Source organism: Pocillopora damicornis, chromosome 14, assembly GCF_964200805.1.
Source record: "Pocillopora damicornis chromosome 14, jaPocDami1.2, whole genome shotgun sequence".
In the NCBI taxonomy this organism is placed as follows: Eukaryota; Metazoa; Cnidaria; class Anthozoa; order Scleractinia; family Pocilloporidae; genus Pocillopora; species Pocillopora damicornis.
In genome coordinates, this window is record NC_142683.1 from 14,591,788 (window position 1) to 14,606,882 (window position 15,095).

The window sequence follows — 15,095 nt, forward strand, 5'->3', positions numbered from 1 at the left end:
AAGAACAAGTAGACTAGAATCAGGGAAAAAACATCTCGCGGGAAAGTTTGAATTTATTTATAAGCTTAACGTCTAAAATTCACTCAAGCAAGTGTGCAGAGCTTCTCTCTTCTCTTCAATTCTATCGCTTAGGGATACATAATAGTTCGAAGGATTTTTTTCCTTTTTTTTAAGGGGGTGGGGTTAACATAACTCCCCCCCCCCCCAAAGGGGGAACGGGATGGGAGCCTAATTCTAACGTGATATGACTAAATTTCCTCCGACCCCTCCCAGGTGATAAATAATGACCGCTGCCTTTCTGCGCGTGACAAAAGACAACGGAGAGGACACATCTGTATGCAGGCTTTTTAGCACAAAGTAATCATCCTGGGCGAGGACTTTTCGTCTTTTGAACTGATTCTCTTTCTACTAAAAGTCTGTGCTAAGAATGAACATCGGTTTGTTTGACGCGGGGTCACGTGCATCTAGTATCTTTTTTCCTTGAGCCATGCGCTGATCTTCTCTGATTCGCGTCCAAGCCACGCGCAGTTGAGCCGTATGTTCTCCAAGGACTGCTGAATGGTCCTCTCTGCAGCTGGAACTGAACGATTGGCGAAGAATTCCTAAAAAAAATAATACGATAAAAGGGAAATCCTCGGCCTCTCACTACGCCAGCGAAATTTGACAACGGCGTTTTCATTCTTTTTTTTAACGCCAACTTAAGTTTTCCGTTCACACTGGGAAACAGTTAAAATATTTTACACCACAGCAGATAACTTTGAAGATCAAAAAATCAATGGCAAAATAAGTTTGGTTATATCCTTAACATGCGAATAACTGGATCTAATAATACAGCCAAAACATAACAATAACATTGAAAAAGCTTAGTTCAGCCTCCTTTCCGCGAGGGAGAAAGAAAGGAGAATAGTAAGGAGCTTGGCCTCGTTTCGCCTTCTCCATTACATCAGTGAGCAAGCGCATAAACAGGGTATGTTGACCTAGCAAAAAATATGATATGAACAATGCCGTAGTTTTTATTTTTTTCTTCTTCTTCTCTTTCTTTTTTTCGCATTTTTTTAAAATTCTATTTCGTTGCGGCGTTATGTCTGCTGGATATGAATGCAAAAGGAAAAGAATCTATACGACAAATCATAGAAAAAATAGAGTTTAGAAAATTTGCTCAAATAACTGAGTGAATGAGTAGCTCACCTCGACTTCTTTGGCGGCCTCTTCAGTGACAAACATATCTGTAGTGCACTGCAATAAAAACGAAAAAAGAATAAGCAAATATATGAACTCGTTATAAAGCCGACTTTTCCCCGGGCAGAAGTCATCCCACTACAAAACCAAACGTAACCAGCGTGTTAAATATAATCTTCTTACTTTTGAGAAATTTCAGTTTAATAACTGCCTTGGTTTTGTTCTACTATGCTACGAACACTTGTTAGGAAAACTGGCGCTAACCTTTCGTAGATCCACTACTAAAATCGCACCATGGTCACTCGCGTTTTTCCGAACTTCGGGCAGTTAGTATGAGTTAACATTATGTTCTATCCGTCTCCTAAAACGTTTTTCCTTTATTATTATTGGTCTTTGTGATTCCTTACGTTTTGGTTTTAAAATACTTTATCTAAACGTGCTCTAGGAAATAAGAGATGTTATCCAACCTTGATCAGGCGAGAAAGCAGGAAACCTCCTTCGTAGCGATTGTACAGCTCGTCCCAGTTCTCTTGCACAAATTTCCAGGCCATTTCACGCCCTTTCACACTACACATTAGCGAAAGAAAAAAAATTAACGAACGTTTTCAATCTTCACAAACCATGATGACAAATAATAAAAAATAGGAAAGAACCGCTACCTTCCACAGATGCCAGCAATCACAAACACTGTGTCTTGAGACCGAACTTGATCCTGAAAAAAAAGAAAAAAAAGAAGGTATGTTATTGGGTAATGTGCCGTATAACGATTTTCAAAGACACATACAACTCTTAACCCTTTCCACCCTAACATCAGTCTGCATATTCTCCATACTGTTCTTTATACATTTCCTAAGGTGCTGACAAGGAGATTTTGTTTACTGATCAAAAGCTTCTTTTAGTTGGTGATCATTTCCTTTATTCTCATGACCTTAATGTGTGATTCAGGGGTGATATTGTTGGGAGAATTTAGATCCTAGTCACTCTTAGGGTTTAAAGGGTTAAAGCATGTAGTCAGATACCATACATGGTTTCCACACTGCCTTGACGGTGAAAAAAAAAATTTATACACAGTTTAATAAAACGTACCGACAAGGAGAAGTCGCACACTTTCTTGATCAGATCAGGTTGTGATACAGCTCCCATGCATCTCATCAATCGGACTTTCTCTTCGTGCAGATCGGCTTCTTTCAAAAGTTGCATCACAGACTCTAGGGTGCTACCATCACCATGCTTAAGAACTGTGCTGTACACCGCTGATCTTAAATCCGCTGGGATTGTGGATTCACCTTTGCAGTGTGCTTCAAATCTCTTCTGCGCCTCGGCGACAGTGGCTGGGTGACCGTATTTACCCAAACGTCCAATAATCAAACCTCTGAGGAGGGCATCAAGGTGACCTGAAATTGAATAACAAGCTTAATGAATGATACTGCTTAGTTTCATTCTTTCAAGCTAATGGTTGTGTTTCAGGGTTAAGAATAAAACAAAAAAAAAAATGAATCAAAAGAAAGCGTGGACCACTGACACACTACCAAAACGTCACCAACACTTTCATCGACGCATCAGCGAGCGCGTTGTTTGATCGGATCCATTGGCACCCTGAAAAAAGAAAAGTATTTACGAAAATAACAAAAAAAGGGGAAAAAACAGACTTACTCTCTCCTTCGATTGGATTCCAACCAAGTTTGGTGCCGATTGGTTCATAAAGTTTGGTACAAAACGCCTGAAAGCTAGGGTAACAGTCTGAGTACTGGAGAATTGCTCCGACATGGCTCAAGTTGGAAATCAAGTCATTCCATACAGTGTAATTTGTCTCGTTGCTAAATGCCTCGACCACTTTCAGTACATCAGGTCCGGGCACAAGGCCAGCACGACACTGCAGAGAACAAAAGTAAACATTAAAGGGGTTAGTACAAAATCTTGAGTCACATTTGAGCAGTTTTCGATGAGCGTCGCATTGACTTGGTTTTGTTTACTTTGCCATGTGATTGGTACAGAAATCTCGAACCATCCTCTCAACCAATCACATTCAAAAATAAAACCAATCGCGATCTGGTCACTGGCGTTTTCCCGCGCTTTAGGCGGTTTGTTTGTTTTTACTTTGCGTTCTCATTGGCTGCTTGTGATACTTTCCTTTCATCCGATTGGCTGTTGCGATTGCTCTGACTTTCGTCAATAACACTCATTGCATCTTTGCTGCTCTGAGAATTCGTTTATCATAAAATTCACAAGATTGTAAGGACGTATGGTGAAAGTAGAGCTAAATGGGAAAGTCGCTTAATCTGACATAAGCATGCTTAAGGCTATTTTGGAAAGGCTTGGTAACCCTTAGAATCTCAAAACGCAGTTAGAGTAAATTATTCCATACAATTTTAAGAGGCGGAGGTCAACATTGTGCGATTTCTGGATCACAACACTTCTAATTTCACCATCCTCATTCCATAGCTATCTCACAGTACTCATGTACATACCAACGCAAACAGATCATTCTCCAGTCCTAATCTGTCCCTTGGTGGAAGACTGTTGTCCTTTATGGCCGGCAGGAGAAGTTCCAACATGTCGGACGAGTACTGTACTCGGTAGAAACCAACTTGGCCTGGATTTAACTAAACAGCAGAAGAAATAAAAACAGATTAATTTATAAGAACTGAAGAAGTGGCCTATCTCGCCAACAATTTTTTCATCTGAAACTCAATCTGGTTGGGCATCGCAAATGGCAGGAATTGAGGGTATAAGTCAAAGAAACGGGGATTGAGGCAAGGAAATGATCCTCCAGGTGGACTGTAATTTAATCAGTCGCAAAAAGACCAATAAAACTTTTAGACTTCAACGGGATTTGAACCCAGAGTTGTCTCCCGGACACTAGTTGGACACTATTGTCAAACTATTTCATTAAAAATTGTGATCAGATTCCTTCATGGGAAAGAAGAGCTTTTAAAAATTTTCCAATTAGCAATAAAATACAGCTTGGGTAGCCTGTGTTGGCATCAAGATGTTGTTATAGAGCATACCTTGACCCATTCATCTGACTTGACACCACTGACTGTCAGAGTACAGGACTTCTGATCCAACAGAGTACTTGCTACACTTTTACGAGGGTTTGCACTGGATGATATACTTACAGGTACTTGCCAGTGGTAAGACCCTGCAGTGAACAAATTTAAAGAAAAAATTTATCTCTCATAGACAACTTCACAGCAGGTTAGTGGTAAAGAATCAAATCAAGAAATCCAAGCATGAAACTTTGGAACAGTTTTCAAATGAGCGTTAAATGAGTTTACGTTAAGAATTGAATGCAATTCATAGTTGCATCGGTTTCTCTTCATTGCATTCTTTGGCTGGTTGAAAGAAGTTACACCCCTTTTTTACGCATTCAAATGTCAACTTCTTCTTTTCTACGATTGCTAAATTGCATCTCACCTGCGAGGACCATTGCTTTACTTGATTTTCAATCCGCAGGTTAAACTAAAATTAATTTCATTACAAACTGTGATTGACTACATGTAGGTCACTCGCGTTTCCTGCGCGTTAGATCGTTGATCTGCATTTACTTTGAGTTTCCTAAGCTCATCCTAAATTTTCTTCACTTCTGATTGGCATTGGTGATTACATAACGGCATAGCTGTATAATGAACGCTTGCCTCGAGTCCCAAAACAATCTGTTGCAAAATAATCCGGTCCGAGCAGTTACAAACCGTAAATTGCTATTTCAAACTCCATACCTTGACTAACTCCATCGGCAAAGAACTTGTCCTGAGTGATAGTAACCTCTCTTGAATCTCCTTTCTGAAAAACGAAAAACACAGCAAGCTGATAACATTCCTTTACCATTTCCTTCCCAAGATCTTTCCAAGATCTAAAAACAATTTCTGCTCTACCTATTAACCGACATTTCTTAAAATTTCAGCTCCAGAAATCTTGCGTTTAATCACACAATATCCCCTTGTTGATATTTTTCTATTTTTCCAAACCTTTCTACCTAAAAACGTATTCATATCATAAAGAACAAATTCATTTCTGACCACTCCTGAGAGTTGTAGAGCTAAGACAGGTAAAGAAGACAAGCTAACGAAAGAGGCCAGAGTTTGCAGCCCGCATTAGTACTCCGACAGCGCATTCCGTAATGTTGACATGCGTCCAAAGTTTTCATGAAAAACTACCGATAGTGTGCTATCCAAGGTACACTTGAGTTATAACCAAAGTTTTCATTACCGGACAGGTGTCACTGACTCTCTAAAATGAGGAGCATTTCACCACTCTCGAATAACTGGTGGAAATCCTCTTCCAGAAAAGAGATCGAGTGCAGAATATTCATACACACACGCACACACCTGTTCAGCGGTAACAGACAACACAGGATATCCCATTTGTTTAGTCCATGTTTCCATGACGTCAGCTACAGGCTTCGAACTGGCGCGAGACAGACTGGCCCAGAGGTCCTCTGAAAGAGATTTATTCAAACAATCTCACTAACAATCCCAAATGACAGAATATAATCTACACCAGATCATTATTTTTCCAATGTCTGGGATGAAATTCGGGATCTCAGTTAGCAAATTTGAACTGAAAAAAAATTGTAAACAAAAAAAATATGCAAAACATAGTTACCAGTTGAGGCATTGCTGTACTTAAATTTGTCCAGATGATAGGCAAGTCCTTCTCTGAAAGCCTAAAACAAAAGATAAAGCATCAAATGGAAAATCACGTACAAAAAGCATGTGACAGTACAGCATGTAAAAGCATGATCCAGTCCCTTAAGTGTTAACCCTTTACACCCTAACATCAGTACGCATATTCTCCATACAGTCCTCTATACTTTTCTTAAGGTTCTGAGAGGGAGAATTTGTTTAACAATCAAGAGCTTTTTAGGCTGGTGTTTATGATTTGGAGTTGATAGTGTAGGATAAAGATAGATGCCAGGGCGTGAAATTAACTTTTTTTTCTGATAGCCACTTGGCTCCTAAATTCTTCAAAGTGGTAGCCAATTGAAAAAAAAATTGGTCGCCATTTTCAAAGACAAACAAAATCTTTCTTTACGCTGTCAGCGTTCTAGATAGACCCTCTAAAATTAAGTTAGGGAAAAGATCTTTAACGTGCTACAAAGTGGACACTAGGATGGATGATATACAACGTTCAGGCTCATCTAAATCCAAGATGGCGTCTAGTTATCGATCGAGATGCATGTGCTACGTTTTGGAAACAAACTTAACGAGGAAGTTTGCCGCGGATTTATCTTTGCAAATTTATTTAATTTACTATATCTCTTGGTAAGGTTATGATGAAACGTTGTAGTCGCCAAATTGGCGACTAACTTTCAGGATTTGGTCGCCAAAGTGAAAAATTTAGTCGCATTGGCGCCTGTATTAGGCGCAATTTCACGCCCTGGATGCTGGTCACTCTTTAGGGTTAAAGGCTAAAAATCAACGGGACATAACCTGCAGAACTCTTGAATAAGATTAGGAAGAGGCATGAGGAGCCAGAGTAAGTCTATTGTTGGAACATACCTTTTCTCCTACATAGTCATGCAGCATCCTAATGACAGCAGCTCCTTTGCTGTATGAAATGGCATCAAATATCTCATCGATCTCACCTGGATGACCCACAGGGACCTGAATAATGAAGAAGAATTTAAAAACTGGGCAAACTAAAACAGGTACACAATTGCTACACATGAAAAGTGTCATCAAGATGCAACACTGACATCTCTAGACTGATTTTCAAGTAAATGTATCCACAGCATCTACATTGTAATGTGAAAAATGATGAATCAGATCTTAAGAAATGCATGACTAGTAACCAGCTGCATGTGCATTTATGCAATAAATACAGTTATTTCATACATACTGAGATTTACACTGTGAGGTACTATCATTCATGGCTCTGATTGGACAAACGATGTATTTTTGGAAGTTCACTTCCTACTTCACAGTATAAATCTTGCTATGAACAAAATAAATGCATCATACCATGGAAAGTGTTTGAACAATTTTTATTCTTTAGCTGCAACGCATCAAAAAACTCACTCTTTTGCTGCATTCACTTGTTGGGTTTTTTTTACTGCATTGCAACTTGTGAATAAAAATTGTTCATGCACACATTCCTTAGATAAATATCTACGTACACTAACTTGTACTAACCTCAATTGGGTGACTTGAAAAGTGTGGATATGAGAGAGAAAGAAAAGGAACTCATTACTCTATGTACAATATATTAATCTCATCCCACCAGTGACCAAGACAGAATTTCTCCTTACAATATCAATACAATATCAAGCTGATAAATAATGAGAATTTAAAAAATCAATCAGGAGATTATGAGTTGATCCAAAACCAAATTCTGTGAACTAACATCGTAAGAATTGTATTGCAGACAGTAAGAGAGATCTGGGGAATGAAAAGGTTAGAGAAAAACCAGGTAAGGAAAGGGAAATGCTTAGAAACTCATTGGTTTAAAGCAACTGTGTGAGCATGCAACTGTGTGAACAAGCAATCATTTTAAGAGGAAACTCTACCTGTTGGCAAGAGCATCCAGTTCCATAGCTCGTGAGAATTCAGATGTAACAAACTGTGTCCAGATGTCCCATTCAGGAAAACAGTGATCCACACACAAGTATTCAATCCATGATGCAAATCCCTCATTGAGCCATAAATGTGTCCACCATTCCTACAAGCAAAAAGAAAGAGAAAGAGAGTGAAAAATCTGAAGTTAAAAGGCATCAATAAAATTAGGTGAAAAGTCTCAACACAAGCCAAGTGGCCTGGTTTCCTGACTTCCTTAAGATGAAGTGACTAAGAGTATTACTACTTCCCCCTGGATGGGATGCCAGTCCATCACAAGGTTTACCCCTCCTCCACTATTTCATCAGGCTTCCCTGACAATTCACAAATACTCATATAAACTCCTGGGGGGGGGGGGGGGGGAAGAGGCACTGTGAGAGTAAAATGTTTTGCCAGAGAACACAACACATTGACTTAGCCAGGTCTTGTACCCAGACCTCTTGACCTGCAGTCCAGTGCACTGACCATCAGGCCAGTCTGTCTCCCAATAAAAGTTACTTTAACTGTTAAACGTAAAACAATGTAATTTACAAAGAAATTGAAGAGAACAACCATTTATCCTTGAAAGAAAAATAGTCACAGCATTTCATCAATAAAAATGAGCATACCATGGTTATCTGAAAAAAAAAAAAAAAAAAAGAAAGAAAAAGAAAAACAGATTATAAACACAAACATCATTTTCACCAACATGCAGCTAATGCAAAAAGCCTAAATAAGATTTCTACCTCTCACTTATTACCTCCTACCCAGCCCTCCCCCCTGCCCCCTCCTTCTGCACACACCCTTCTGCACACACCCTTCTGCACCCGCTCTTCTGTCCCCACCCCCTGCTCCCTCCCCTCCAATTAAGATTGCCTCTTCCAACCAAAATTCAGGGAGAATGGTAAGATTAGCTGGCTACTACAGTAACTGTAGGTTTTCCAAATACTCTGTACTCAGTATTCAAGAAAGATGGATATCATAAGATCAAAATTTTGACATTCAAAAGCCCCCAAAAATCCTAAAAAATTACTATTGCTCCCACAAACTTATAAGAGCATTAACTGTAAAAAATATATAATATAAATATTATATACATAAAGAAGCTCAAGTCTGGAAGTTCTCTTGTCTTTTAGAATAAATGGTCAAAAAACATTAATAATGCAAAAGAGACTGTCTATCAGCATTACTATACAAACTGTGGATCAATATCAGTATCTGGGCAACTGCCCACCTACCCCTCCCCTAACTCAACAACAGTCAATTGATAACAACTTAGGGTTAATGCTGGGTTAGGGGAGGGGTAGGTGGGCAGTTGCCCAGATACTGATATTGATCCCAAACTGTCAGGTAACTGTTTAACACTTACCAGATTTCCAAACCACTGATGAGCTATTTCATGACCTTTGAAATAAAGAAACCAAAATCAAATTAATTTTTTTTTAACAATTTATTAATTAAGAATCTCTCAAAATAACTCACCAACAACTAGTCCAACCCACTGTTTGGCAGCAGATGATGAGTTTTCTGGATCAACAAGAAGAGCTGTTTCCCTAGGAAAGGATTAAAAAAAAAATGATGAGGACAAGTTATGGAAGCACAGTTGGTTATGGTTCAATCTTATTGTAGACAACTGCTTTATATCACTTGTTGTAACTGGTAGGTTGAGGATAAACCACCCAGCATATTGATAAAAAAACAAAGGGGGCAAGTTTCTAAAGAAACTGTGGTGTTGCATTGGTGAGAGAGTATAACAGGGTAATTTAGTATCATCAACTGAGTTAATAACTTAGATTGGCCACTGTAAAGAGTTTCAAAGCTGAAGTTCTTAGCATTAGCCCTTCATCAGAGCATTAGCCCTTTGTCATTTGCTTTGACAAAGGGCTAATGCTTGAAAAAGCAGCTTTGAAACTCTTTACAATATCAACTCAGCTGATAATACTAGATTACCCTGTTATACCTCGCATATTGTTCACATGTTAGCTGACAAGCACTTCAAATTTTCTTTCATCGGATTTTTTTTTTGCCAGCCTTCTGGTACCAATAAACCCTTTAATTCCCAAAAGTGACTAACTTCTAATTAACTGCATTATCCTGTAAACAGGAAATAAGAATACTCAAACTTATCGGGTAGAAGTTGTAATCTTAATCTAAATTTTTGTTCCTCATTTTAAAAGAAATGTGTGGCAGCTAGAAAGGAGAATTAGCAATCAGATCTTGGGAGTTAAAGGGTTCATACTCCTTGGAAGAAAATGGCACTGCAAGGATAAAGTATTTTGCAGAGATGCCTTAGCCAGAAACTCAAACTCAGAACTTTCAACTCAGAGTCTAATATGCTGAAGATTAGACAACTGAACTGCATCTCCCACCATTTATGAGAACTAACCTGTAAGTCACCAGACCCCAGTTTTCCATAGCTCCTACAATAAAAGAGATCAATCACAGCAATATTTAAAAGAAGGAAGCTGAAAAATCATTTATGTCAGTAACAGAAGTCAAATTAAAATATAAACTTAACATTTCACAAGAAAAAAAATGCCAATGCAGGTTAGGGTTGGGTACACACTGGTATAAGCAAAAACGACAACGGAACGCATCTATTGTGGTGAAAACTACAAATTTAAGGAAGAAGATTTTTGACAGTTTTCACAGACTTAAGTTCTACTTGGAGTGGAAGGACATAAGCCACAGACATTTCAAGATAATTTTCATTCACTTCTTGAAAATCAGAGGCAATGCAGTTTTGAGATATGCACGCCACATCTTAACTCTTCCATATCACCCCTACATCCTCCATTCTCCATTCTCAATCCTTGATCCTCAATCCACCAATCTTGAAAGTTTTGAAGACTAAGAATGAAGTTTCCAGTTGATACTGTCAACTTACTGTTACAGTAGCATCTGGTTCAAAAGCTTACTCAGGCAAGAAAAATGAGAGACTTGAGGAGTGTATTGTCCATTAATAATGATGCCTCTAACCTGCTGCAAAATCAGGAATGGCAATCAGGTCCATTTTGGGCAAAGGATAGCTGATTTCAAAGTACTCTTTATAAAATGGTAGTGTCTTTTGGGCAACCTGTAAAATTTACAACCAAATAATTCATCAAAAGAGCTATAATTATTATTTATAATCTGTAAGTGAAAATAAGAAGCTACGATAAAAGTGAGCAAAAAAAGAAACCAAATATGTGAACAAATAAAGAAAGATAACAAAAAGAGAAATGTTCTGATGGAACATTGAGAAGAAAAAATGAGCAATGAGTCAACTGTCCAAATGTTATATAGGTTTAATCATGGAATAAGGGGGTTACTATTTCACTATTATTCCAAAGTCTAGTATTCAATGGCTTCTAGTTTTCAAAATACTTCCTTGAATGGCCTTGAATCCATTACAGAAGGCATGGGCAAAAGACAAAAACAACACAAATAAAACCATTTTCTTGCTCAAAAATATAGGCCTAAAAAAAGGAAAAAAATCAAATCAAACTTTGGATCTTTCACTGAGGCTTTTTTGTTGCTCCACTTTCCTTTGCTCTTTCCAGTATCCTCATTCTGTAATATGGCCTCATAGTGGAATAATAAATGTGTAAAGAAAACTGTAAATCAAAAATAACATTTTCCTCACAATATCTCCCACAGAGGAAAGCTATCAACTAACCTCTAAAGCAAACTGTCCCTGAATGGTTTTTCCCTTTGGAGTATAAACTCTGATTAAAACACCATCAGAATCTTTTCCTTCCACGTAATCAAACTCGCCAACAACAAAAGCCACAAGGTATGTAGACATGACTGGTGTTCTGGCATATGTCACCAGTTTAAGAGAGGCATCTTCTGCATCTTTTTCTTCCACAACATTCTGTGGTGTGGAATAATAATTACAATAAAATTAACAAACAATACAAGGGTCACAGTTACAAATTTCTGCACCCGTCATGGGAAGCGGAGAAATTCTGTCTTCAAGATGGTCTTTCATGTGACTTTAGGGGTTAGCAAATCTCTAAAACAAATTCATGGCATGTGTGTGGAGTGAAGAACTAGGAAAGGAGAGCACCTCCCTCCTATGAACACAGCCACTTGTATTCCAGCTCTTTACTCAACCCCAAACTTCTTGATCCAAATTCCAGCACAACAACAACTAGGACAACAAGTCACTCATTAATAAATACTTTAATTATTAATTATCTAGGGTGAATAATTTCACAACAGCATGGAGTCACAACAATTACCATGTTGGATAGAGCAACCCTGTCTTTTGGCACCACCAAAGTGATGTCAAAAGTGGCTTTGTGAGCTGGTTCATCCCAACAAGGAAAAGCTCGTCGGGCATCTGTTGGCTGGAAAAGACAAGTTGAGACAGTTAGTACTAGAATATAGTTTCCTAGAGGGTTCTTTAAATTATCCAAAGGTAAGTTCAGTGTCCTGAGGTGCAACTGGTTTGATCGCTGCAGCAAAATGCAAAACATTTCAAGACCTTTGATATCAACTCTGGTTGCAATTTGGCAACCAGTATCGGAGGTTCACATACAATGTAACCAACTAAAAACTTCTGTTAGTAAGTATTAACCCCTTCACCACCTGCGTGACATTCTGAGTGTGTCACACAATTGACATATTGTGTGCCTACATACAAACTCAGGACATCAAAAGTTAAAGAGTAACAGTCTGATCTCTGGCACTGGTAATGAAAAATAACCTGGCCCCTAAATCTCAATACAGGTCAAAATTCTCAAAAATAGGGAGCCAAATTTGCATTCACACAGGACTTCACAGTGGGGTTAGCAGTTCACCCTTTAAGCCTTTAAGAGTGACTAGCATCCAATTTCTCTGCAGTATCACCCCTGAATGAGACATTACCATCACAAGAAAAAAGGAAATGATCACCAACTTAAGACCCTATTGATTGTTAGACAAATTCTCCTTGTAAGTACCATGAGAAGTTATCATTAGAGGAGAATGTAGTATGTATGGAGAAGATGCAAAATGATCTCAGGGTGTAAAGGGTTAAAGGCTCAGAGGTCTACAGTTGAATCTGGGAGAAACATTTATTATATTTAATAAGTTTCATTCTTTCATTCTGTTAGAAAAAGCAATCCTTAGGATGTTCCATTAGCCTGCAAAAATGCATGATGGCTGGTTTATTTCTTCTTTTTTTCTACAGCACCTAAACTTCCTACTCTAACTAGCAGCCATTTTATAACTATAAATAATAAAATGCCCCTACTCTCTCTGAACCAGCAATGTCCCTAGCTCTAATTGGAGTATTTACATAGAGGTTTCAAAGACTTTTTCCCATAACCAGCAGCCAGTGGTGTAATAGGCTGCTATACAACAAGGCAAATTCTGAACACGTGAACCAGATTGCAGGTTAAGTAAATAGCAGTGACAGGTCTTATAGACCAGTAACTAGCTTTCACTGAATTCCCCGATTTACATCAAATCCAACATTGATTTGGTTTATATGAAGATTCATTGTTGCAAATTGAAATAAATTTTAGAAGAACTCAATTTTTGGTCTAAATGGTACTATACTGGGAAGCTAAATCTTTCCATTTGGGTTTTCTTGTACACAAAGTTGCATGACCAGTTTTCCATACGTGTATTTGGGTTGAGCTTTAAGTTGAAGTTTCTGAATATTAAAGTGCCATCTTGATCTTGTCTTCATTATTTTCTGGACTTTGAGCTAATGCAATACAGTTATAAAAATAAGATTACAACACACAAACCTCAAATTGAGTGACTGCACAATACTTCTCACTTCCATCTGTTCCTGTATATTTACTTCTGTAAAATCCTTTCATTTTATCATTTAATTCTCCTGTGAAGTCCAAGAATAGCTGACCATTTCCCAAGGGGAGAGATGAGGGGAAGCTGATAGTAGTTGTTTCATCCTCTTTACTGTAAGTGATTTCAGAAGAGTCGACAGCTACCAGTACATGAGAATATTGAAAAAGTTATCACCTTAAGAAATAGATTCTGCATTGCAATCCATCGGTTCAGTAATAGATCACAGATGGCATCAAAATTTGGGATGGACAAAATTGAGGCATGAACTTACTTGATCCACCAGCTGAGAAATTAGCAGACTTAACAACAATGTCCAAACAGTTCATAGTCACTTTGTCTGTAGTCTGTTGAACCTATAATGAATATTAGAACAGCATCATAGCTCTGAAAACCAACAGCAATTTATTCCTACTGGTGTTGTACATATTTCCATCAAAGAAATAATCATTTACTCTTCCTGATCTCATCTGCAAAACTATTAATGTCCCCTATAAACCCTGAGAATAAAGGAAATGATCTCCAACTAATTAAAAGGAGCTCTTGATTGTTAAACAAATTCTCCTTGTACCACCTTAGGAAATGTCTTGAGAACAGTATGGAGAATATACATACTGATATTAGGTTGTAAAAGGCTAAACATATGATCGCCCGAATCACCCACCCTCTCTCCCCTCCCCCAACCTTCCTATTTGATTCCGGCCTCTCAACAGTTCAGTCGCTTTTGCTGTGGCGTCCAGAAACGTGAATAAAGGATACATGACTTTCGAGAAACATTTTGTCAAAAACATAACGTTCTTATAATCTTAGAACCGCTAAAAATCTATTACACATTCATTTTGGGACAGGAGCGGAGGAGGGCCAACATATTTCTATTAAACCCTGTCAAAAATGCATTTTAAGGCAGTCTTCCTATTTTCTTAACAAATTCCACAAAAATTGAATAAAAATCCAAAATTGTATGGGTTGTAACTGTGTGCTTACCCGTATGGGAACAAGGAGATCGCGAGCGCTTCTAACATGAATTTCCTCGTAAAAATTCACATTAAATGCAACACTGAAACTCCCGCATTTATGAATGACCGATCGCAATTGCCACTCGGAGAGCAGCTTCGTGAATCATTATTACTTTTTAAACAAATTTAACCACGATTTTCTTACCTCCACATCGATAACTTCTTCCCCAGCGAAGGTAAATTCAGTGAGATTGGGTGTTAATGTCAGTTTGTAGTTCTTTGGAAGCACGCTCGTTGGAAGTCGTTCAAAAGGTTTCTTTTCCTTCATTGTGGAGACTGCTACACTTTTAAACAACGAATTTGACACACACACAGAGAAAGAGTTCTTAACCAGGTAAACGGAGTTCTGAGGCCTTAAAATTCGTTGCAAAAGAAATAACGAAAGCGGAAGACTCCTCATAAAAGTGTCATGTGCTTTCAAGAACTTTACGAAGACCACACGGACATTTTCCGAATAACCCCACGGTTCATGCGAAGCAATATCGGAAAGATAGGTCCGCGGAGGCGTACTAAGTTATAGCTCATTAAAGCTAAGAATACAATCATTCCAAGGGGAATGGCTTAATGCAGGGTTAAACCGTTTTTT

The 15,095-nt window shown here is 38.2% G+C and overlaps 1 protein-coding gene across 1 annotated transcript; it reads right to left on the bottom strand.

The window, feature by feature from the left end:
- Positions 1–35: 35 nt before the first annotated feature.
- On the bottom strand, positions 36–14,990 carry LOC113669668 (puromycin-sensitive aminopeptidase). Its single transcript, XM_027185750.2, has 24 exons — positions 14,655–14,990; positions 13,768–13,849; positions 13,436–13,635; positions 11,939–12,046; positions 11,371–11,568; positions 10,692–10,788; positions 10,099–10,132; positions 9,195–9,265; positions 9,082–9,116; positions 8,342–8,350; positions 7,688–7,839; positions 7,314–7,326; positions 6,681–6,785; positions 5,785–5,845; positions 5,508–5,617; positions 4,899–4,962; positions 4,188–4,321; positions 3,648–3,782; positions 2,833–3,052; positions 2,266–2,573; positions 1,839–1,891; positions 1,647–1,746; positions 1,189–1,236; positions 36–602 (listed from the first exon to the last, which is right to left on the bottom strand). Exons 1-24 carry the CDS (start codon positions 14,907–14,909, stop codon positions 465–467), a joined length of 2,730 nt encoding a protein of 909 aa, XP_027041551.2. The 5' UTR covers positions 14,910–14,990; the 3' UTR covers positions 36–464.
- Positions 14,991–15,095: the final 105 nt, after the last annotated feature.

What these genes read in the sequence shown, in the direction of transcription:
- LOC113669668 (XM_027185750.2), bottom strand. Translation starts at nt 14,909, where the DNA reads ATGAGGAGTCTTCCGCTTTCGTTATTTCTTTTGCAACGAATTTTAAGG. An exon ending in GAATCCAATCGAAGGAGAGA is followed by an intron (nt 2,574 to 2,832) that starts GTAAGTCTGTTT and finishes ATTCAATTTCAG; the next exon opens with GTCACCTTGATGCCCTCCTC. An exon ending in ATTGCTGGCATCTGTGGAAG is followed by an intron (nt 1,747 to 1,838) that starts GTAGCGGTTCTT and finishes GCTAATGTGTAG; the next exon opens with TGTGAAAGGGCGTGAAATGG.